Below are 25,711 nucleotides of genomic sequence, written 5' to 3'. Positions count from 1 at the left end.
ATGGAAATCAGTTGTGATGGCTCACGTGCAGGCTTTTAATATGTTTTGTGGACTAACCAAACAAAAATAAACAGCATCTTTAGCCCCGGTTCACACTAGGGCGACCTGTGAGGTGACCTGGTCGCCTCACAGGTCGCCGCAGGTCACCTCCCATAGGAAAGCTGTGGACCCGTTCTAATAGGAGCGACACAAGTCGCTCCGACCTAGAAAAAGGGTCCGGAGCTTCTTTGGTCGCCTCACAGGTCGCCGCAGGTCACCTCCCATAGGAAAGCTGCGGACCCGTTCTAATAGGAGCGACACAAGTCGCTCCGACCTAGAAAAAGGGTCCGGAGCTTCTTTGGGGCGACCAGGAGGCGACCGCCATAGACTTCAATGTTATGAAGTCCGTGGCGGCCGCTCCGAGGTCGCGGTGCGCTGCTCGCACCGCGATCTCGGCGGTCGCCCCTGAAAGTAGCGTCGCTCCTATGTGAACCGGCGCTTAAAGTGAAAAAAACTTGTGAATTTTAATCCTTCCCCACTGTATCCAAATTCAATCAGGTTTTCACTGCTATTCAGGGCTCTGTTAGAAATGTTCCCTCACTTCCTGATAGCAGTAAAATCCACAGCAGGAACACAAATAAAAATGTGAACGGGTTCTATTCTGCTAAATAATTTTTTTTGCTTGTGATGCTGTGGCCCTTGTTTCCTCTTTAATAGGACTCTGGAATGACCAGGGCATGTGAATGACAGCGGCTACTGCTGTTCACCTATAGCCCTTCACAGAGCGGATTGCTGTAGTTATAGATGGACGTCCAAGCCTGGCCTGATATTTGCAGCCAAATTTAAAGAGGAAGTAAACCCTCCTCTGACACTTTTCCCTATAGGTAAGACTATGGTAAGGCTTACCTATAGGTACTGTAAATATCTCCTAAACATGTACCGTTTAGGAGATATTTACCTTACATGCAGCCAGTGATGTCACTGGCGCATGCGCTCTGAAGGAACGGCCGCTGGTGCCGTTCCTTCAGTGTCCCGTGCCGTGACCGTCGGCTCCCGCGTGCGTGACGTCACCGCGGCCCCGGCCAATCAGACGGCCGGATGCCGCGATCCCGGAAGACCATGTTCAGTCGCCCGTCATAGAGGTGAGCGGGCGGCACGGCGGGGGCTCGTTCTAAGGTAAGTATTGCATAATGAGCTAGTACGCGATGCATACTAGCTCATTATGTGTTTCTCTTTCAGGGTGAAAAAGAAAAAAAAAACAAAAAATTTTAGTTTACAACCTCTTTAAGAACCACCGCTATGTTCGTGTTTCCATTCACGCAGCATACTTTAAAAAATGTGCTGCATATACTGTTTGGGATTTTTTTACAACCAATAATGCTAATTTAAAGTGACTCGGCCCTTTAAAATAAAAAAAGAAAGCGGCTAGCAGCTATAAAGTGCCGCCACTTACTGGTTCCTGCCATACATTCAGCTGCTCTTCCTCTACATTGCTATTGCTCAATGCAAGGCCGTTCTGATGGGTAGAGCTCTCCTCTCCGGATAATGTCTAAGCTGGCCTGTTTCTACATGGTACATGGAAATTTACTATGATGGTATGCGCTTGAGCTTTGACCATAAAGAATGGGCAGTATTTAAACAGTAGCTCTTTTTAAATGACTCTGAGTTTTGGAAATATTTGCATCTATTGCTTACAGAAAAAAAAAAACACCTTTTATTTATTTATTTTTTCTTCTTCTTTAATGCAGGTTGCTACCATTTGCTTTGTACTATGCTGAAGATGTCCCATGGCCACACAACCCAGGAAACCCTGGAGATCATGAAGGAGTCTGAAAAACGCCTGGTCGAAGAGTCTGTAAACAGAAGCAAGGCCGTATCAAGATCACCAAGTAAAGAGGAACCAGAATCAGATGAGCCGAATTCACGTCAAGAACCACAGGTTGATATGTTATTTTGTCAGTTTCTCAGTGGACCCCCCCGCCCCCCTCCCGCATGCATTTGCTTTATGCATCCCAGCTCATTTTTTCTAGCCACTCAGGTGTTTAGCATCTCCTAATAGTTGATTGTTGTGTTCCAGTACTATTGTTGTGTGTCATTTTTGCGTGACAATTTTAGCTGTTATCAAACATTTTAGTGGAACTTATTACAATTTTGTGTGTGATATCACACATCAGAGAGGCCTTTTAATCACTATGTTGTGATTTCATAATAGGTCTTATAATTGCTTGAAGCAAGTACAGGTATATCAAGTGTGTATATGTGTGTGTGTGTGTATGTGTATGTATGTGTGTATGTATATGTATATATATATATATGTATATATATATATATATATATATATATATATATATATATATATATATATATATATATATATATATATATATATATATATATATATTTATTTTTTTATTTATTTTTATCCTAGTGGTTTCGGTGCCAGGTACAGTGCATCTGTAAGTATTCACAGCGCTTCACTTTTTCCTCGTTTTATTATGTTACCACCTTATTCCAAAATGGATTACATTCATTATTTTCCTCAAAATTCTACAAACAATACCCCATAATGACAACGTGAAATAACTTGGATTTGACATTTTTGCAAATTTATTAAAAATAAAAAACAAAAAAATCTCATGTACATAAGTATTCACAGCCTTTGCCATGACACTCAAAATTGAGCTCAGGTGCATCCTGCTTCCACTGATCATCCTTGAGATGTTTCTACAACTTGATTGGAGTCCACCTGTGGTAAATTCAGTTGATTGGACATGATTTGGAAAGGCACACACCCGTCTATATAAGGTCCCACAGTTACCAGTGCATGCCAGAGCATAAACCAAGCCACAAAGTCCAAGGAATTGTCTGTAGACATCTGAGACTGGATTGTATGGAGGCACAGATCTGGGGAAGGGTACAGAGACTTTTCTGCAGCAGTCCCAGTGAGCACAGTGGCCTCCATGATCTGTAAATGAAAGATGTTTGGAACCACCAGGATTCTTTCTAGAGCAGGTCGCCCAGCCAAACTGAGCGATCGGGGAGACGGGCATTAGGCAGGGAGGTGACCCAGAACTTGATGGTCACTCTGACCGAGCGCCAGCCTTTCTCTGTAGAGAGAGGAGAAACTTCCAGAATAACAACTATCTCTGCAGCACTCCACCAATCAGGCCTGTATGGTAGTGTGGCCAGACGGAAGCCACTTCTCAGTAAAATGCAAATGACAGCCCACCTAGAATTTGCCTAACGGCACCTGAAGGACTCTGACCATGAGAAACAAAATTCACTCGTCTGAAGAAACAAAGATTGAACTCTTTGACCTAAATGGCAAGCGTCATGTCTGGAGGAAACCAGGCACCACTCATCACCTGGCCCATACCCTCCCTTCAGTGAAGCATGGTAGTGGCAGCATCATGCTGTGGGGATGTTTTTCAGCGCCAGGAACTGGGAGACTATTTAGGATTGAGGGAAAGATGAATGCAGCAATGTACAGAGACATTCTTTTTAAAAACCTGCTCCAGAGTGCTCTGGACCTCAGACTGGGGCGAAGGCTCATCTTCCAACAGGACAATGACCCTAAGCACACAGCCAAGATAATAAAGGAGTTGCTATGGGACAACTCTGTGAATTTCCTTGAGTGGCCCAGCCAGAGTCCAGACTTGAACCCGGTTAAACATCTCTGGAGAGATCTGAAAGTGGCTGTGCACTGACACTCCCCATCCACCCTGATGGAGCTTGAGCGGTCCTGCAAAGAAGAATGGGAGAAACTGCCTAAAAACAGGTGTACCAAGCTTGTAGCATCAAAAAGACTTGAGGTTATAATTGGTGCCAAAGGTGCTTCAACAAAGTACAAAAGGCTGTGAATACTTATGTACATGTGATTTCTTTTATTTTCTTTCTTTTTTACAAATTTGCAAAAATTTCAAACAAACTTCTTTCACGTTGTCATTATGGGATATTGTTTGTAGAATTTTGAGGAAAATAAAGAATTTAAGACCCCATTCACACTAGCGCGACTTGTCAGGCGACGGTCGGTCGCCTGCCATTGATTAGCACAGGACCCGTTCTAATAGGAGCGACACAAGTCGCTCCGACTTAGAAAAAGGGTCCTGTACTACTTTGGGGCGACCTGGAGGCGACCTGCATTGACTTCAATGATATGAAGTCCGTGCAAGTCGCGCCGAGGTCGCCCCAGCAAGTCGTGTCGCGCCAGTGTGAATGGGCGCTTATACAGTTTGGAAGAAGGCTGTAACATAACAAAATGTGATGCACTGTATATCCGAGTTTTTACGCCTCTTCATGCTTTGTTTATGATTTAATTAATTGAAAAGGTTTTGCCTTTTTGCAGAGTACTGCAGAATGTCTTAGGCCCAGTGAGTATATATCTGCTCCTTGACAATAAGGACATGGAGAAAAAAGGGGGACGGTCAATTTAAAGCCATTCCACCTATAGCTGACTAAAAGGCTGCCTTCACTGTCTTCTCAGCGCCTGCAATTCTTGGCATAGGTCATGATAAGCAATTAGTGAATATTAAGTTCCTAGATACTCATCTTGGTTTTTATGGTTTAATAAATTTACTACACCATAGGGGTCTCCCAAATTCCTCTTTTTTTTTTTTTTCTTTCGCATTCAGACCCAGCTGCTTTGGGATGGCATTTTATTTCCTCCATGCACTGCAAAAGCTGCATGTTTTTTTTTTTTTTTTTTTTTTTTTTTTTTTAAACTCTCTCTAAACCCCAGGTTAGGCAAATATTACCAGTTTTGTTTTCTGAAGTATTTATCAATACATAAAAACAGGAAAGCGCGCGCTTGGTTTTGAGCAACTTTCACAGCACTTGACAATAATGACTTGACGACAATATGTATTTATTTATTTCTTTTTTTGCAATAATAAAAATTGTATTGTTGCTGCTGTTTTTCTCAGGTAATATATATTTGTAAAGGAAGGATTTCATAAGAGTGAGAGGAGGCCAGTCTATTTACTTCACGGGTCCTCGGTTTCCTTTGTCCATTATAGCAAATATACATGGCATAGGTGTATGCTTCCCATCATTCTTCATTTAATTTGTTCATACTGTCATGTATGCTTTTTCTGGGTCATTGTGTTCCCGCCCTGATGTTGATCTTTTTTTTAAAGAGGAAGTAAACCCTCCTCTACAACTTGTACCTATAGGTAAGCCTATGGTAAGGCTTACCTATAGGTACTGTAAATATCTCCTAAACATGCACCGTTTAGGAGATATTTACCTTACAATGCCGCCAGTGACGTCACTGGCGCATGCGCTCTGAAGGAACGGCCGATCGTGCCGTTCCTTCAGAGTCCTGTGCCGTGACTGTCGGCTCCTGCGTGCGTGCGCGGGAGTGACGTCACCCGGAAGTTCCCGGAAGACGGGCGACTGGACATGTCGCCCGTCATAGAGGTGAGTGAGCGGCACGGTGGGGGCTCGTTCTAAGGTAAGTATTTGATAATGAGCTAGTATGCGATGCATACTAGCTCATTATGTCTTTCTCTTGCAGGGTGTAAAAAAAACAAAAAAACAAACGAGTTTACAACCTCTTTAAATGAGAAGATCTACATTTGATGGATAGGAAGCGGTTACAACTAATAGCTGTCTCATGGAACAGATTATACTTTTATTTACCTGCCCTTTTGCTTTTTGAGAGTACAACAATGATCCTTTTGCCGCCCATGATGCGGTCGCCAGTTTTCCTGTTGTCCTTCTTTGGACCACTGCGGACCAGTAACATTTCACAAGAGCTGCAGTTTTAAGCCCCGTACACACGTACCGATTGTCGGCCGTAAATATTCGGCCAACGTCCAATCGGCTGATTGTCGGCTTGTTAGTATGATGCTTCCGACAACCGACTGCGACTTTTCGGCCGAACAAAATCTGGTCTGCATGCTATAAAATTTTTGTTGGCCAACAAAGAAGGGCCGATTATTCGTCAGTCAGTACAGATTTTGGCCGACAAAAGCCAGATGAGCAAGACTGGGCATGCTCAGAGAAGAAAAAACACACGGAAAGTAGACCAGAACATGACATCACTTCTGCAGTTGGTTGTTGTTGGCCGACAAAATTTGTGTGCAGTCTAGAGCACATTTCAACCAACAAAACAACACTGGACAAAAGACGGCAGATCGGTCGGCCAACAATCGGTACGTGTGTAAGGGGCTTTAGAGTTGATCTGACAATTTGGCTCTTGTAAAAGTCACTCAAATTATTATGCTTGCCCCTTTTCTTTGCTTTTGACACATTAGTTTTGGGGACAACATGTTTACTTGCTGCTTAAAATACCCCACCCACTTCCACGTGCCGTGTAATGAGATAATCTGTATTATTCACTTTACATGTCAGTGGTCAAAATGATATGGCTGATCAGTTTATATGCCATTAGGCATTAGATCATTTGTGTTAGAGGACTCCTAAGCCCTTTTGTACATCTGGCATGCATACTAGGGAATTGTAAACTTTGCTCATTATACAGAGAGAAAATAAAGTTGGGCCTCTTTCCACCATACATAGAAAATGATGGAAAAAAACCCACCGATTTTCAATTTTTCAAAGGGAAATTATTTGTTTAAAAGCAGCAGAACAGAATGTATTTATACAGTTTCAGTGGCTCATGTGCCACACCCAATTTAAAGTAGTTCTGATGATGTTTAAGCTGCAATGGAGAAAGCTCTAAAACCAGGGCCTCTTATGGAAATATGTGATTTTGCTAGATATTCAGTATGTTATCCTTTCCTTTCACTTCAGTATTGCTTGTTAATTGCGGTAGACAGCCTCACTGACCACGAAAAAGATAAAGAAACACTGATATTTGTTCTGAAGTCTAAGTGCAGGGTTCCTAAAAACAAACATATGCTCACGCATGTGGGTGCAGCATCGGTCTGATGCTAGGTCCTGACCTGCTAGGTCTAAGACTGAGAACCAGGTGATCACATGATTGCTGATCACTCAGTTCTCAGTCTTCACTGAGCAGAGAGCAGTGACTGTTATTTACTGGTTCTCTGCTCTGCCCCTCCAGCACTCACTGGAGCGCTAGGCAGTGCAGGGGACAGAAGCACTGACTCAGACTCAGCAGTGTGCTGAGAGTGGCAATCATGCTCATGAGCACTGGGAAGGTAGACATGGGCATATTTTGTATAAAGCACATACTGTGGGGTACATATCATTATTTAACAGAGGCTATTGTATGATCATAACATAGTGGCTTTACAACAACTTTAAGACATTTTTTATTCCAAGAATTACAAGATCATTTTTGTAGTTGTGCATTAGTGGTGTGAATAATTTTATGCCACTATGTCTTTGATGCTACCCATTAAAGGTTTGTTTTTCTTTTAGTCTCTATAGCCCAGCATCCATTCAGTTTTATCTGCAGCTTCAATCAGACCTTGTACAGGCTGTCCATGAGTTATCTGACTTGCATATGACTCATGCTTACAAACAGAGGGAGACACAGGAAGTGAGAGGGAGTCTACCCCTAGGAAGGCAAATTCACTCCTTTAAGAGTTCTCATGCATCGCATACTAGCTCATTATGAAGTACTTACCTAAAAACAAAGCCCCTGCAGTGCCAACAGGATGGCCGACATGTTCTGGATCGTGTCCTCCGGCCATCTGATGCGCGCAGGAGCCACCGTCCACGGCACAGGGCTCTAAAGGAACGGCACGGGTGGCCGTTCCTTCAGAGCGCATGCACCGATGACGTCATCGGCTGCATGCACTTGAATATCTCCTAAACGGTGCAAGTTTAGGAGATATTTATAGCACCAATAGGTAAGCCTTAAAGCGGAGTTCCACCCTGGCAAAGTTTTTTTTTTTTTTTTTTTTTTTTTTTAATAAAAATACCCCTGGGACAGTCAGGGCTAGTGCATTCCACAATGGCTAGCCTCTGATCTGTCCCGGGTTGCACTTACCTTTTAGAAGAAATACTTACCTTGAAAATGTATTGTCCAGCGCTGCCATCTCAGGTGTGGGCAGCTTGAAGCCAGCGCGATCCTCTTCTGTGTCCTCTTCAGTCTTCTTCGGTCCCACAATGCACTGCACCGGCCCGCCGTCACTTCCGGTACCGCATGCCCAGAAGCTGTTTAGCAAGGTATGACGGCGCCTGCACCGGAACTGACGATGGGGCCAGTGCAGGCGCATTGATTCCTGGGAGCGATGATGTTCAGCTCCCAGGAATCATTGCAAGCCAGGAAGTGACAAATCGCCGTGGCCGCCGAGGGGAGGAAGAGGAAGTAAGGCAAGTATATTTTCTTCTAAACAAGGTAATTAAAAAAAAAAAAAAATTGCGATTTATCCATTTGTTTTTCAGGTGACCCGGAGCAAGAAGATGGAGGTAAGTATAATTTTAGGTGGAACTCCGCTTTAATATAGGCTTACCTATAGGTAAAAGTATTTTAAATTAGTTTACAACCGCTTTAAGATGAAACTTTCAGAACCTATATTTTTTGTATCCTGGCAACTTGCCTCCATGACATCCTATAAATCACAAAGTCTGATCAGTGGTTTTTGGCCGATTGAACACATTTCACATAGTTCAGCTCCGTGTTACTGCTGCCCCTCAGTCTGTGACCAACTATTTTATAAAGATTTCTCCTACTCCTATCGCTTAGTCCTGCTGCCTTCACACACTATGACCATGCAATGTAAACTTATTTCACACCCCCGCAGAGATATATGCCCCTTGCTGCCTTTTTTCTTGTGACCTGACAAACATTACACTGAACAAAGTGATCACTGGGGAAGGGAAGGCAGAGGAGGATCTTTCTCCAGCAGATTGATGACCTCTTTCTCCCAATTTGTCCTCCTAAACTTTGAGAGTGTGCCTAGACTAGACACCAGTGACTTGATTTGGAGGATTTTCTAATGGTAACAAGTAACTTAACAGTTATTAATGCAGACTTTTATGGTTACTTTTATATCTGCTTCATTTGCGTACTGTGGCTATCTCATTGTTAGTCTGCCATAAACTAATCAAAATTCAGCTAGTTCAGCAGGAACCACACAAATCTGTGGGCAGGTTATTGTATTGAAAATCGATCGATCAACTTCAGTACAACCAGCTGTTTTTTTTTTTTTTTTTTTTTGGTTCTATCACTGCTGGCGGTTATTGTATTCTGACAGTGGGGAAAACTCCAGTTTATCTGAATACATTAGCGCAGCGTGTGGCATTCCCCTATCAACACTGAACTGTGTTGATGGAAGATTAGAACAATTTTTCTCTCCTCCAACCCCTGGTTATAGGAAAGAAAATTGCATATTCTGTGGCCAGTCTTGGATAATTTTAGGGTCCCTGAAAAAGCAAATGTGGGGGGATTAGGCCCTCCACTGCCCACTTACTACTGCACTAATACTTATTTAAAGGAGAAATCCACCCTAACACTAAAATCACTACATCTACAGGCATCAACAATCTAAGACTAACCTATCTAGCCCTGTAAAGAAGAAATCGCTATATGTACTTTTTCTAAAGCTGGTCCGGTCCCTTGCTGTGCTATCAGCGGCGGCGGCTTCAGTGTGGAGGTGGGTACAGAGTAGGCAGCCGACAATGGAAGCCCCATAGTAACTCTATGGGTCACGTCACTTCCCATTCATTTTACAGCTGTTGTCGGGTGTCTCCTCTGCAGAGCTTCCGCCGCTGGAGACCGGAACAAAAAAAAAAAGGTATGTATTCAGATCAAATGGAGATGAATTAGAATTCCTGACAGTCTTTATTGTGGTTTGTGCCCTTGTTAGGGAGAGTCACCACTCTGTTTGTCCTGCCTACTGTTATTAGTTTATTTAAAGTGAAAGTAAAAGCATATCCCACATTTTGGGGAACACTAATGGAGGGGAAATCTTCCAATGGGGGGCACTGGTTCTAGTGAAACACTGAGATTCCCTCTCTTTGGAGGAATTTCCTCCCACATTTTGTTGTGGCTATGGAACAGAGAGGTAAGGGAATCTCCCCTGGGACACAAAAACGTACCTTAAATTACACTTTAACATTTCATTAATTCATAGAAAAGGATGAACTCTAAAATGGAATTTTTACTTTAGGCGCTGCTGTTTTACATATCTGGCACTTGTGTGTGGGCTGTGCTTTTGCCTGTAATAATGTGAGAAGCGTTTTAAGGTAAACCTAGCCTTTGATAGGTTATTACATTACCATAGTTATCGCTAGAAAAGATATGCAAGATGCTCAGTGTCTAAATTGGATTATTTGTTTTTCCATTACACTTACTGTTTTATTTTCTTTCTCTCTTCTCCATTTTTTTTTTACCACTTGCGCAGAGGCGGAATCCAAGCCACGGCCATGCTAGGAAACGAGCCAAGGTACACAAGTATAACTCATGCCTCCCACATTTCAGAAATAATCACTGGCTACTTATGCTCTCTTCATACTCATTACATTTCCAGTTTATTTTCTGCTTGCATTATTCTAATACCTGCAATTCTGTGCAAGGGTTTAGGCCTATATTTTGGGGTAAAAAGGGAAATTCTACAATTAAGTCTGTTCCAAACAAAGATCTTTTCTATAGTTCCCAATGTCCGTTATTTGCAGTCTACTTTTTACAGGTATTTACTGTATATGGTGCTGAAAATGTTTGAAGCCATTACATATTGCACGTTCACATCATTCCCTGCTTTACTTGCATACATTCACTTACACCCACATACCAGGGCCAATTTAGACAGTGCCACCTAACCAAACAGATTGCAGACCTGTGAAAGTGACGCAAGTAACATCAGTTTCTTTCCTTGCATACCTGATCTAATCTTAAAGGAGAAGAGCCCTTGAGCTCTCTTATGCAATTTAAAAATAAATATGGCCAAGGCTTTTTTGACCATTCTTTTCCTGTGGGTCACATGGAATGCACTTATTACCACACTACTATGACCCAGATTCAACCGACAGCGGGGTAAAGCCAGCTGATCTCAGTGGGCCCTGGCTCTGCAGGGATCCGTCGGTATTCGCACAGATGCCTGACTGGCAGTTGGCTCAGCCTCTCAATGCGCCGCTAAGAGCCTGAGCCAGCCACTCCCATCCACCCTCCAAGCCCAGCTCTTCAGGGAGCGCTGAAGGTGCAGAGTGCAGAGCAGTAACTGACAATCACCCCTGAGACCTGAGCGATTTGCGGTCCGATTCTTCATCTCTCAGTGTAGAGGCAGTGGGGGACAGCTACAGCTTGGATCGATGCTGCAGCGCTGATATTGAAGTGTATAAAGATAAAAGTAGCCCAGCAAGAGGAGAAAATGGCTTAATCTATTAAAAGGGGGAGGAGTACCACGCTTCAAAGGGGCATACGTGCTCTAAAGTGTCTTTGTGTAGCTTCAATGTATTTATTTTACAACTGGTGTGTACAAACTGCCTGGTGCTATAAAGTGTCTTAGTGTCAAACAAATAAATATTCAATTATGCCTGATGTGAAAAAAACATATAAATATTAACTTATTGTTGATGGATGTATAAAATCCCATACATATATGCTTATAAATATACACTCTAAAATCTCTCAATAACTGGTGCATATGGTGATTAGGCTTGTGACGGTATCAGATTTTCATGCTGCGATTAATTGATTAAGGTTTTGCCACGGTATACGGTATTATCACGGTATTCTATTATTAAATTTAAATTATTAAATTTCCACCTCACTTCAATTTCATTGCTGAATTTAGGGGCTTTGGTTCACTTATGCACATTATTATATAGTCAGTCAGTACAGACTCTGTGAACCAGGCCTAAAATAGGTCATCAAGCAGTGTCTGGCCTAACTGGTGATAACTGGTCCTGGCGCTCGGCTCCGATCCGATGGCCTGGTCATTAAGAGGGCAAATCCTTGTGGTCAAGAAATGGTTAAACCTGAAGGAGGTGGTGTTTATAAATGACTTTACTATTGCTTTAGGCCTGGTTCACATGTATGCGGGTTGGTGGTTCACATGTATGCGGGTTGGTGGTTCACATGTATGCGGGTTGGCGGCCCACATTTGCACAGGCATAGCAGCCCATTGATTTGAACGGGCTGCTATACCCTCATTTTCCGCAGAAAAAAGGTGCATGCAGCATTTTTTTTAAATTCAGTGGCCTTGAAATCCATCCTGCTTTTGCACCATGCGACTAACCTGCAGTTCCTGCTCTGGCAAGCTTTCTGCATTTTTTGTATATGTGGGCACGGCATTTAAAAACAGTTTGCGTGTGCAGCAACGGCAGGTAAGTCGCATGGTGCAAAAGAAGGATGGATTTCATGGCCACTGCATTTTTTTAAATTCTGCATGCACCTTTTTTCAGCTGAAAACGCAGGCATAGCAGCTGAAGCCCATTCACATCAATGGGCTGCTATGCCTGTGCAAATGTGGGCCCCCAACCCGCATACATGTGAACCAGGCCTAAAGCAATAGTAAAGTCATTAATAGATAAAAACACCGGTCCTCCTGCAGGTTTAACCAATTAATGACTTTACTATTGCTTTAGGCCTGGTTCACATGTATGCGGGTTGGGGGCCCACATTTGCACAGGCATAGCAGCCCATTGATGTGAATGGGCTTGAGCTGCTATGCCTGCGTTTTCAGCTGAAAAAAGGTGCATGCAGAATTTAAAAAAATGCAGTGGCCATGAAATCCATCCTTCTTTTGCACCATGCGACTTACCTGCCGTTGCTACACACGCAAACTGTTTTTAAATGCCGTGCCCACGTATACAAAAAATGCAGAAAGCTTGCCAGAGCAGGAACTGCAGGTTAGTCGCATGGTGCAAAAGCAGGATGGATTTCAAGGCCACTGAATTTTAAAAAAATGCTGCATGCACCTTTTTTCTGCGGAAAATGAGGGCATAGCAGCCCGTTCAAATCAATGGGCTGCTATGCCTGTGCAAATGTGGGCCGCCAACCCGCATACATGTGAACCACCAACCCGCATACATGTGAACCAGGCCTAAAGCAATAGTAAAGTCATTAATAGATAAAAGCCCTGGTCCTCCTGCAGGTTTAACCACTTCTGGATCGCAAGGATTTGCCCCTTTAAAGACCAGGCCATCGGATCAGAGCGCCAGGACCAGTCATCACCAGGTAGGCCAGACACTGCTTGATGGCTATATAATAATGTAATGTGGGCTGCTATGCGTGCGTGTGTGTGTGTGTATGTATATATGTATATGTATGTGTATATATATATATATATATATATATATATATATATATATATATATATATATATATATATATTAGAGCTGCACGATTCTGGCCAAAATGAGAATCACGATTTTTTAGCTTGTAATAAAGATCACGATTCTCTGTGTAACAAAAAAAAAATTGGGATAACTTTACTGTTACTTTTTTTTTTATTCATTAAAGTCTATTAATTGCGTTTGAAAGACTGCTGCGCAAATACAGTGTGACATAAAATATTACAACAATCGCCATTTTTTTTCTGTAGGGTCTCTGCTAAAAAAAATATATAAAATGTTTGGGGGTTCTAAGTACTTTTCTAGCAAAAAAAAAAACTGATTTTAACTTGCAAACAACAAGTGTCAGAAAAAGGTCCAGTCTTTAAGAGGTTAAACTTCCTTTCTCCCTGGCAGAGGGAAGGAAAAGATACAAATGTAATCATTTTTGTTTATAGTTAGGAGACTTAATGCTGAAAGGCTTAGCTGTGTGAGTGAATGAGTCATCCAGCTCACTGAAATGTATCAATTCACAAGTCAGACCCAGGAGCAGAGAAACTCGGTATTTTAAAAATGCCACAATAACAATACCGTGGCTATGCAATACCGCGATATATCGAATTACCGAAAATCGGCATATGTCTAATGGTGATATAAAATTACAAAAGTGCTCTGTGCTTAAAACAAATCTATAACGTTGTATCTGGATAATGCTACAAGTCTCTATATCCATTCACAGGTGATTCAATGCTGTTGATATTTCTCAAGTGTCCTTTCAAATAGTGATAGTAGTGATCGAGGTCTTCCTCCTAAATTCAAAAAGCATGCAGGTGCTCGTGACCACTAGGTGTCCTATGTGCTTATAGTGTCTCTCAGGGGGTATACTCCTTGCTCCTCTCTTCCTCTGGTGCCCTATAGTAATGCTGGCTGCCGGTTTTCTCCTTGTGATGGTCCCCTGAAGAAGCTGCATGAGGACGCAGCATAACGCGTAGGGCATAGCACCGGAAGTGACGTAGCGGAGAACGGGCATACACAGTCCCGCATCGGTTAAGCGTATTTGAAGAGCATATTCATGTGAGTGTTACTCTTTTTTATTCAAATAAAGTATTTGGCAATACTTCACTATATTGGCCCCTTTATTTTGGAGATTTTGAGGTCCCTTCTATGACCCTGTAAAGCCGATCCCATCACAAGGAGAAAACCGGCAGCCATCATTACTATAGGGCTCCAGAGGAAGAGAGGAGCAAGGAGTATACCCCCTGAGAGACACTATAAGGCTTATTATTAAAGAGATGGAGGTGAGCACATAGGACACCTAGTGGTCACGAGCACCGAAGAGCACCTGCATGCTTTTTGAATTTAGGAGGAAGACCTCGATCACTGCTATCACTATTTGAAAGGACACTTGAGCACTTTAGAAATATCAACAACATTGAATCACCTGTGAATTCATATAGAGACTTGTAGCATTATCCAGATACAACGTTATAGATTTGTATTAAGCACAAAGCACTTTTTTAATTTTATATCACCATAAGCACCAGTTATTGAGAGATTTTAGAGTGTATATTTATATGCATAGATGTATGGGATTTTATACACCTATCAACAATAAGTTAATATTTATGTTTTTTTCACATCAGGCATAATTGAATATTTATTTGTTTGACACTAAGACACTTTATAGCACCAGGCAGTTTGTACACACCAGTTGTAAAATAAATACATTGAAGCTACACTAAGACACTTTAGAGCACGTATGCACCTTTTGAAGCGCGGTACTCCTCCCCCTTTTTATTTGTTTGCATTGTGTAGTTACCAATAATAGTACCTGCAGCATTAAAGGTATATAACATTTATACACCTACTAGACAGCACGAAAATTAACACCCCTTTATCTAAGGCTTAATCTATTATTAAAGAAGACACAACTATTATTTCTCTTACGTCCTCTGACAGTCGCCGCCCACTCATACAGTCTTCACCAATGGGGTATTGACTTCCTCTCCTTAGGAGTAGCTAGGCAAAAGACTTGTTAAAACAAAAAAGCATTTACGTAGACACACCCATGGGGGCTGTCCCACTGGTCCAATACCCCCCCTGCAATAGCCATCCCAACTCAGTTTGTCTTCTGCCTAGTTCAGGAGTAGTCAGGCTTCCCTGTGCTGGGGCTACAGTCTCAGCCTTTTTCTTCTAATTTTTGGTTTTTATTTTCTGAAAATGTAATTTCTCTTACGTCCTCCGACAGTCGCCGCCTCTTCATATTCGTCACTATGGGGTTGTGATATTTGCTCCGTAGGAGTAGCTAGGCAACAGAATATGTCAATATTAAAGGCTTTTAACATATCCCACCCCCAGGGGGTGGTCCCCTCAGTCAATAACCTCCTACTTCCTGTATCCATACCTCAGTTTCAATGTCTAGCTTGTCAGGAGTAGCTGGATGTCTCTATGCTGGGGCATTTTGTCTCAGCCTTTCTCTTCTTTTTTGATTTTATTTGAGTTTTTTTCTCTTTCTTTACTTAGCTGTTATTTTGTCAGCATTAGTTAGTTCTTCTGATGAAGAGGATCATGCAGGCTGGGTCTCGGGCTGATCCCCCTGGTCGCAGGCTGTGGGTCAGTGGCTTCTCAGCCTGCCATCGAGCGTTCAGTCAGGTACTTCTCCTGGCATTCTGAACGACCCATCCCTGTTGGGTGCAGGGATGCTATGGTGAGGTGGCTACCTCACTGGACGCCATGCGGTTTCGCACCGCAGTTCTCCTGCGTCCTGGCTGCGACTCTCCCTGTCCCATGTACAGTGGCTTGTTCGCCTGTGCGGGTTCCCCACGCCATCTATGAGGTAAGTGTATCTATGTGGGGACCTGTCTGTTTGGGGGGTGTCAGTCTGGGACTGTGTAACCCTGCCTCTTGTCACACTGTTGGACTCCCTGTCTGCTTGCTACATTCTGTGGGCTGCAAGGAGGGGGGCTATGCTGCACTGTTCTGTGTCAGTTTTATGTGCTGTGTCTTGCTGTGTGACAGGCTGTGTGCTGGGGGCATGATTGTATCGTGTTATGCACGTTGCGGCGACCGCTGCCGCGGTCCGCCATTATTTATTTTGCTGCATGTGTTTTTTTGGCGGTCTCACTGTGGTGAAGGAGCGGCGTTTCGGCGCCAAATGCCGCCATTTTGGCGGCGCTCGCTCCGGCCGCATGATAGCACTGCAGGCGGCCATTTTCTTGTAGCCTTCCATAGGCTTTAATAGAGCGCCCCGCGTGACATCACTTCCTTTTCCCTGGGCGCACCGATCGAGGCAGCAGCAGCGGGTCTCTCCAGGTTTTTCCTCTCTATCCCTGTATCCTTGCCTGAGTTGTACTTTCTCCCTGTGGGGGTCGGCTTGTGTTGGTGTGTGTGTGCGGTGGGCTGCGCTCGCCGCGCTTTTTAAAGGGGCAGTTAACCCTTTATTCTTCCACATACTTTGGGGCATGGACTCTCAGGAAAGCAAGTTTCCTCTCACTTTGGTGGGAGGCCAAGGAGCTGCTGTTTCCCCCCCAGGGGGTGATTTGGCTACTGTGGTGGCTAACCTTGCTGCTCAGGTGCAAATGCTGGTGGCTGCTCAATCCACAAAACGGCCCAGACTCTCAATATCCTCTGATTCAGAGGGCGAAGGTGATGGGGCTGCTATGGCTGGGGTCCCCTTATCGTGGTCCCGTTCGTCCCTGGACTTTGCAGGGTCGGAGGGTGATGCAGAGGTTGAGGGGGTTGATGATTCTCCCCCTGGCTCGTCTGAAGAGCTTGCACTCATGGATGAGTTGATTGCTTCTATCAAACAAACCCTGCATTTACAGGATGAACCGTGTCCTCCTGCCGTTCTGGCTTCTTATGGGACATAGCGGAGACGCAAAACTTTGCAGGTTTTTCCTTGTACTGAGGATTTTCAGCGCGCTGTTGGTGAACAATGGCGCACTCTAAAGAAGCCTTTTGCTGTGCCAAGTAGGTTCAAGCTGCGTTATCCTTTCACGCCCGCTACTGATGAACGTTGGTGTGTGCCTCCTCCGGTGGATCACGCGGTGGCGGTTTTGAATAAGTCTACTGCGGTTCCTGCTGAGGATACGCCGGTGTTCCGGGATGCCACGGACAGGAGACTGGAGTCCCTTACCCGTCATACTTATTCGGTTACCGGTTCTATGCTCAAGGCTATTTTTGCCTCACTTATGGCGGCTCAGGCTGTCGCAAATTGGACGCAGGTGCTTAGACGCGTCCTGGTGGCTGACTCGGCCCCTCCAGAGACGTTGGCTATGGTGGATCAAATTCATCAGGGTGTCATGTATTTGTGTGATGCGGACTTGGGCATAGTTCCGTTGGCTGCACGTGTGCACAGTGTGGCGGTGTTGTCACGCCGCCTGATTTGGCTGAAGTGTTGGTCTGTGGACCAATCTTCGCGCAAGACCTTAGCTAATCTGCCCTATAACGGATCTCGCCTTTTTGGCGATTCCTTGGATACACTGATTAAAGGGATCACGGGTGGTAAGAGCACGCTCTTGCCCCAATTCCACAAGGCTAAGGTGGCTCACGGTAAGAACGCTTCTTTTCGGCCCTCTCAGGGTTCCTTTCGTGCCTTTCGGTCGCACTATAAGGGCAAGCCGTTCAAAGGCCAAGGCTCCCAGATGAAACCGTGGACAGGTAAGCAGAAGTCCGGCCAGTCCGGATCTGCTGCCCACAACAGTGCGGCCTGAAGGGGCGCCCTCACCCGGTTCTGGGGTGGGGGGACGCTTGCTCGGTTTTCTTCAACCATGGCTGGCCCGTGTTCGGGACAAGTGGGTTCAGGAAATCGTTCGATCCGGCTACAAGATCGAGTTTCTCTCTCGGCCGGAGAGCAGATTTTTTTCCCTCAAATCTTCAGCTGTCTCCGGAGCGTTTGCAGGCTCTGCACCTGGCGGTGCAGGATCTGCGGGCTCAGGGAGTGGTGGTTCCGGTGCCTCATCGGGACAGATTTCGGGGGTTCTACTCCAATCTGTTCACCGTGCCCAGGAAGGAGGGCAAGGTGCGTCCGATTCTGGACTTAAAGGCTCTGAACCGCTTTGTGCGGGTTCGCAAGTTCCGCATGGAATCCCTGCGGGCGGTGGTGGCTGCCCTGGTTCCGGGGGAATTCATGGCCTCCATCGACTTGAAGGATGCGTATCTTCACATCCCCATTTTCGAGGGTCACCAGAGGTACCTTCGATTCGCCATTGCGGAGGATCATTACCAATTCCTGGCGCTGCCTTTTGGGCTCGCTTAGGCTCCACGGGTGTTCACCAAGGTGCTTGCACCGGTTCTGGCTTTGTTGAGAGCCCAGGGCATCTCTGTCCTGGGGTATCTGGACGACATCCTGGTTAGGTCGGCGACCGACCAGGGTCTGGTGTCGGACCTGTCCGTCACTGTGCAGACTCTGCAGGAGTTGGGGTGGACGATAAACTTTCCAAAATCGACGCTGTGTCCGTCGGTGTATCTTCCCTATCTGGGGATGGTTCTGGACTCAGTCCAGGCGAAGGTCTTCCTGCTGGAAGACAAACTCAGGACTCTTCAGGAGGAAGTCAGGTCCCTCAGGGACGTTCCGTGCTCGTCCCTCCGGACGTGCATGCGATGTCTGGGATTGATGGTCTCGGCTTTCGAGGCGATTCCCTTCGCCCAGTTCCACGCGCGGGGTCTCCAAGCGGAGATCCTGTCCAGGTGGGACGGGCGACCGCAATCTCTGGATCTCCAGATCGCATTGAGCCATCGCACCAGAAGGGATCTTCTGTGGTGGCTCCGATCCCCGGCGGTGTCGGGGGGCAAATCTTTTCGTCCTCTTTCATGGACGGTGGTCACCACGGATGCCAGCCTGTTGGGCTGGGGTGGTGTTCTGGGCGTTCTGTCCGCCCAGGGGACTTGGTCGGAGGAGGAATCCTCCCTTCCGATCAACATTCTGGAATTGCGAGCGATAAATCTTTGCCTTCGACGTTGGACGGACAGGCTGCAGGGCCGTCCGGTTCGGGTGCAGACGGACAATGCCACAGCGGTGGCCTACATCAACCACCAAGGGGGCACCAGGAGTGCCCGAGCGGCTCGGGAAGTGGCCGACATTCTGTCTTGGGCCGAGACGCACGTCCCGGCGATTTCGGCGGTTCACTTTCCGGGGGTGGAGAACTGGCAGGCGGATTATCTGAGTCGCCAGTCCCTGGACCAGGGGGAATGATCCCTCCACCCGGATGTCTTCCAGATGTTGTGCGCGAAGTGGGGTGTTCCGGATGTGGACCTGTTCGCGTCTCGTCTGAACAACAAGGTGGAAAGGTTCGTGGCAAGGACGCGCGATCCTCGGGCAGGCGCGTCGGACGCGTTGGTGGCTCCGTGGCATCAGTATCGTCTGATGTATGCGTTTCCACCGATTCAGCTGCTGTCCAGGTTCCTTCGCAGGTTGACTTCGGAACCACACACGGTGGTTCTTGTGGCACCGGACTGGCCTCGCCGGTCCTGGTACGCAGACCTCGTGAACCTGGCGGTCGACGACCCGTGGCGTTTGCCTCTTCGGGAAGATCTTCTGTCTCAAGGACCGATATTCCATCCTGCTTTACAGTCGCTGGCTTTGACGGCCTGGCTGTTGAGACCGAGGTCCTGAAGGATAGGGGTCTCTCTCCGGAGGTCATTCATACTTTGATCAATGCTAGAAAGGCCTCTTCGGGAAAAATATACTACCGTATGTGGAAGACCTACTTTGCCTGGTGTGAGTCCAGGGGGTATTCCCCTCGCTCATATTCGGTTTAGAGGGTGTTGGCCTTCCTTCAAACGGGCGTGGACCAGCGTTTGGCGTTGGCCACGATTAAGGGTCAGATTTCTGCTCTGGCCGTTCTTTTTCAACGCCCTGTGGCGTCTATTTCTCTGGTTAGCACCTTTGTTCAAGGGGTGCGACATCTGGTCCCTCCTCGGAGGGAGCCTTTGCTTCCATGGGACTTGAACCTTGTTCTGTCCGTGTTACAACATGCTCCCTTTGAAAAGATCAGGGAGATCTCGTTGCCTCTGTTGTCCAAAAAGGTCGCCTTTTTGGTGGCGATCACTTCGGCTCGCAGAGTTTCGGAGTTGGCAGCTTTGTCCTGCAGGTCTCCGTATCTGGTACTTCACTTGGATAAGGCGGTCTTGCGACCTAATCCTTCTTTTTTTCTTCCGAAAAGGGTTTCCGAATTTCACCTCAACGAGGACATTGTCTTGCCTTCACTTTGCGCGAAGCCTAAACATCCGAAGGAGGTGGCCCTGCATTCCTTGGATGTTGTCAGGGCAGTCAGGGTTTACCTGAATTCGACGAAGTCTTTTCGCAAGACGGATTCTCTTTGTCCTTCCTGAGGGACCTCGGAAGGGCATGGCGGCGTCGGCTTCTACCATCGCCAAATGGATCAGACAGACCATTGAGCAGGCATATGCTTTGAAGGGAAAAGTCCCTCCTATGCCTGTGAAGGCGCACTCTACCAGATCCCTGAGTACGTCTTGGGCCTGTCGTCATGGGGCTTCTGTGGCCCAGGTGTGTAAGGCGGCGACTTGGTCGACCGTTCACACTTTCACAAAATTCTACAAGGTGGATGTTCAGGCATCGGCAGATGCTTCCTTTGGCCGCAAGGTTCTTAGTGCGGCGGTTCCTTAGGGTCCTTTGTTTTGGACCCTTGGCTGTTGGGATATTTTTTATCCCTGGGTTATTTGTTTTTTCCTGGGTTGTTGCTCCTGTTGAGCAAGTTTGTTTCATGCTTCCCAGCTGGTTTCCTTCCTTTGGTAAGGTTACTTTCTCTGATGTGGAGACTGCGTTGCCTTGGGCGCGGCTGCGTTTCTCACCCCTCATGTTTGCACTGCTTTGGGACGAATATGAAGAGGCGGCGACTGTCGGACGTAAGAGAAAACGGAATTTTTGTAAAATCTTACCTGTAAAATTCCTTTCTCTGAGCCCCCGCCCCTCTTTTGGGGTTTTGGTTGTATACTCTACTGCTATTCCACTGAAACTGAGGTATGGATACAGGAAGTAGGAGGTTATTGACTGAGGGGACCTGGGGGTGGGATATGTTAAAAGCCTTTAATATTGACATATTCTGTTGCCTAGCTACTCCTACGGAGCAAAGGTCATAACCCCATAGTGACGAATATGAAGAGGCGGCGACTGTCGGAGGACTCAGAGAAAGGAATTTTACAGGTAAGATTTTACAAAAATTCAGTTTTTTTCTTTGCATTACTAGCTGTTTATTTTGTCAGCTTTTAGTTAGTCGGATCTTCGGATGAAGATGGAGTTTGCGGAGCTGGGAATCGGACTGGTCGTCCTGGTTATCCAGGACAGAGGATCAGATGGAATCCCAGCCCGCCATTGAGCGTTTCGCAGGCTATGTGTTTGCCCTGGCCTCACAAACGACCCATCCCTGTCCCCAGGGATGCAGGCTTGTGAGGTGGCTACCTCACCGGACACATGCACGGTTCGTCCGTGCACTCCTGGTGTCCTGCGTTTTTGGCTGGCGGCACTCCCCTGCCATCTGAGGGTGGGCGGTTTTCCGTTTGATATGAGGCACCCCACGCCATCGGGTACAGGTAAGTACACTCTGTGTGGGGCCTCTGTCTGGGGTCGGCAGTCCTCTGTGTCTGTGGTGTCCCCTATGTCTGTGCGTTTTGGGCTCCCTGATCCCGGTCCCTGCTGGGTTTTTTTCTCTCACAGCCAGCACTGTGTGGGGTTTAGGGGATCCCACTCCGGTGTCACTAAGTTGCTTGGAGGTACAGACTCGTGTGGCGACCGCTGCGGGGTTAAAAACCATCGGTCCGCCATTTTAGGTGAGGGCAGCATGTCTGGCTTCACTGTGGGCGCTTATACAGCATTGTGTGTAGTGTATTTTGGCGCCTTGCGACGCTATCTTGTGTGTGGCAACGATCGTTCCGAGCACATGTCGGCGGCCATTTTGCCAAAGCCTCCCAATGATTTGCATAGGCATCCATGTTTCCTTAGCCTGCAGCCTCTGTTCAGTCTCTGTGGTGACATCACTTCCTTCCTTTACTCGGGAGCGACGGAAGGAGCTGGTAACACACTTGTGGGGCTCTGTCCTGCTGTCCTTTCTTTTCCTCCATTGTGCAATCTTCCTGGCTTCAGTTTGTCCCTGCAGGGGGTCTGTGTTCCACAGGCATTGTAGCGGTGTGCTGCGGAGTCCGCAAGAGTCTGAGGGGGAGGCAGAGGTTACAGGGGTGGATGATTCCCCCCCGGGATGCCAGAGGAACGCGCAGCTATGGACGCACTGATTTCTGCCATTAAAGAAACACTACATTTGGAGGATGAGCCCAATCCTCCGGGCATTGCGCATGGAATCGCTCCGCTCGGTGGTGGCCTCTCTGAGCCCGGGAGAATTCCTGGCCTCCATCGACCTGAAGGATGCGTATCTACACATCCCCAGGGAAGGGAAATCCTTCCGGCCATTACTATGGACGGTGATTACCACGGATGCCAGCCTGTCAGGCTGGGGTGGCGTCCTGGGCAACCTATCTGCCCAGGGCACTTGGTCGGAGGAGGAATCCTCCCTTCCGATAAACATATTGGAATTGAGAGCGATCAGGCTGTGCCTGCTCCATTGGTCGGATCGTCTTCAGGGCCGTCCTGTACGGGTGCAGTTGGACAATGCCACTGCGGTGGCGTATATCAACCACCAAAGGGGCACCAGAAGTGCCCGGGCGGCCCAGGAAGTGACCAGTATTCTGTCTTGGGCCGAGACTCGTGTCCCGGCGATATCGGCAGTTCACATTCCGGGTGTGGAGAATTGGCAAGCAGATTATCTGAGCCGCCAGACCCTGGACCAGGGGGAATGGTCCCTGCACCCGGAGGTATTTCAGATGCTGTGTGCGAAGTGGGGATCCCCGGATGTGGATCTGTTTGCGTCTCAGCTAAACCTCAAGGTGGAAAGGTTCGTAGCAAGAATGCGCGAGCCTCTGGCAGATGCCTCGGATGTGCTGGTGGTGCCTTGGCATCAGTATCGTCTGATCTATGCCTTTCCTCCGATTCAGTTGTTGTCCAGGTTCCTTCGCAGGTTGGCCTCGGAACAAACACTGGTGATTCTGGTGGCGCCGGACTGGCCACACCGGTCCTGGTACGCGGACATCGTTCACCTGGCCATCGAGCCTCCATGGCGGCTGCCAATGCGGGAAGATCTGCTGTCTCAAGGTCCAATCTTCCATCCTGCTTTACAGTCGCTGGCTTTAACGGCATGGCTGTTGAAAGCCAGGTCCTGAGAGACAGGGGTCTCTCCTCAGAGGTCATTCCTACTTTAATCAAGACTAGAAAAGCCTTGTCTGGTAAGATTTATTACCGAACTTGGAAAGCTTATTTTGCCTGGTGTGAGTCCAGGGGTTTCTCTCCTCGTTCATACTCGGTGGCGAGAGTGTTGGCTTTCCTCCAATCTGGTGTGGACCAGCGCCTTGCGTTGGCTACGATTAAGGGCCAGGTTTCTGCACTGGCTGTTCTTTTTCAGCGCCCTGTGGCGTCTAATTCTTTGATTCGCACCTTCATTCAAGGTGTGCTCACTTGGCCCCTCCTAGAAGGGAGCCTCTGCCTCCATGTGACTTGAACTTGCTTCTGTCCGTGTTACAACGTTTCCCGTTTGAAAACATCAGGGAAATTTCATTACCTCTGCTATCTAAAAAGGTTGCCTTTGTGGTAGCGATCACTTCTGCTCGCAGAGTGTCGGAGTTGGCGGCGCTGTCTTGCCGCTCCCCTTACCTGGTGGTTCATAGGGATAAGGTGGTCTTGCGACCTAACCCGTCCTTTCTTCCAAAGGTGTTTTCGGATTTTCACCTCAATGAGGACATTGTCTTACCTTCGCTCTGTGCGAATCCTAAGCATCCTAAAGAGATTGCGTTGCATTCTTTGGATGTTGTCGGGGCGATCAGGGTTTACCTGTCGTCGACTGAATCCTTTCGAAAATCGGATTCTCTTTGTCCTTCCTGAGGGACCTCGGAAGGGTATGGCTGCGTCTGCGGCGACCATTTCAAAATGGATCAGACAGGCAATTGTTCAGGCCTATTTCTTGAGGGAACGGGTACCAACCTTCCCTGTCAGGGCGCACTCTACCAGGTCGGTGAGTACATCCTGGGCCCTCCGGCATCAGGCTTCGGTGGCCCAGGTGTGCAAAGCTGCGACTTGGTCGTCAGTGCACACTTTTTCAAAATTCTACAAAATTGATGTTCTGGCATCAGCTGATGCCTCCTTTGGCCGCAAAGTTCTCTGTGCGGCCGTACCGTAGGGCCTTGGTCCCCAACCCTGGTCCTCAGGGCCCACTAACAGGCCAGGTTTGCAAGATAACTGAAATACATCCCAGGTGATATAATTTGCTGCTCAGTGATTGCAGTACTCTAGTCTGCATCCCCCCAAGGTAATACCTAAAATCTGGCTTGTTAGTGGGCCCTGAGGACCGGAGTTGAGGACCACTGCCGTAGGGGACCCTGGTTTTGTTGCGGGTCCCTGACTGTTGGGGTTGTTTACTCCCTTGGTTATTTGCTTTCCTGGGTTGTTGCTCCTGTTGAGCCTTTGTTACCCAGAAGGTTACCTTGCTGTTCATGTAAGGTTCCTTTCTCTGATGTGGGTACTGCGTTGCCTTTTCTGACGGTTGCGTTTCTCACCCCTCATGTCGACACTGCTTTGGGACATCCCCATTGGTGCAGACTGTATGAGTGGGCGGTGACTGTCGGAGGACGTAAGAGAAAACTGAATTTTTGTAAAATCATACCGGAAAATTCCTTTCTCTGAGTCCTCCGACAGTCACCGCCCCGCCCCTCTTTTTGGGTTTTTCTACACTTAACTGCTTGCTACCAAACTGAGTTAGGATGGCTATTGCAGGGGGGGGGGGGGGGGTATTGGACCAGTGGGACAGCCCCCCATGGGTGTGTCTATGTAAATGCTTTTGTTTTAACAAGTCTTTTGCCTAGCTACTCCTAAGGAGAGGAAGTCAATACCCCATTGGTGAAGACTGTATGAGTGGGCGGCGACTGTCTGAGGACTCAGAAAGGAATTTTACGGTAAGATTTTACAAAAATCCAGTGTTTTTTTTTTTTTCTTCTGTGGCATGAAAAAAAGTTGCTATGGGATCAAAAAATTCAAAACTGGGTACGACATTAGGGGCCCGTTCAAACCTAAATGGAAAGCTACCACACAGAAAACCGTAGCAGTCCATTCTGGCTGCAGTGAGCCAAAGTTAGGGGGCAGTATGATGTGCATTTCAGAGCATCACATAGTTCCCCTCCTTTTTTTTTTCCTCCACTTTATTTTGAAGTGCACAGAACTGACATTCATTTATGTCCAGTGCACTGGTGTAAAATGCAGCATGTCTGCATTTCATCACAGATCTCTGCCATGCAGCTTCAGGCTGTGTTGCAGTGTAAATAGGACTTATAGCAAACAACTGTTTTCTGTGTATCCTAGCGGTGACTGGCGTTCTTCCAGTGCGGAAAAGCAAGGGTCACAGTGTGAAATGGCCCTTATATTAACAAAAGCTATTTAAACTTTTACTTCTGTTCAGTATTTTCAGACACTAACAAAAACCTCAGGGATTATTTGTTCTAGTAGTGAAGGTTCATTTTTAGTGTTTCTAGA

General features: G+C 46.8%; 1 protein-coding gene across 5 annotated transcripts in view; it reads left to right on the top strand.

The window, feature by feature from the left end:
* Positions 1–25,711, top strand: part of R3HDM2 (R3H domain containing 2) — a 271,423-nt gene that overhangs the window by 85,505 nt on the left and 160,207 nt on the right. For all 5 annotated transcript variants that reach the window (XM_082246039.1, XM_082246041.1, XM_082246038.1 and 2 more), the window contains exons 2-3: positions 1,728–1,918; positions 10,260–10,301. In XM_082246039.1, coding sequence (XP_082102165.1) covers positions 1,751–1,918; positions 10,260–10,301 — 210 coding nt within the window. In that variant the 5' untranslated portion in view covers positions 1,728–1,750. The remainder of the gene's footprint in view (positions 1–1,727; positions 1,919–10,259; positions 10,302–25,711) is intronic.

This window comes from Pelophylax lessonae, assembly GCF_965119305.1.
Source record: "Pelophylax lessonae genome assembly, chromosome: 2".
Lineage (NCBI taxonomy): Eukaryota > Metazoa > Chordata > Amphibia > Anura > Ranidae > Pelophylax > Pelophylax lessonae.
This window is presented reverse-complemented; position numbering and strand designations above follow the sequence as displayed.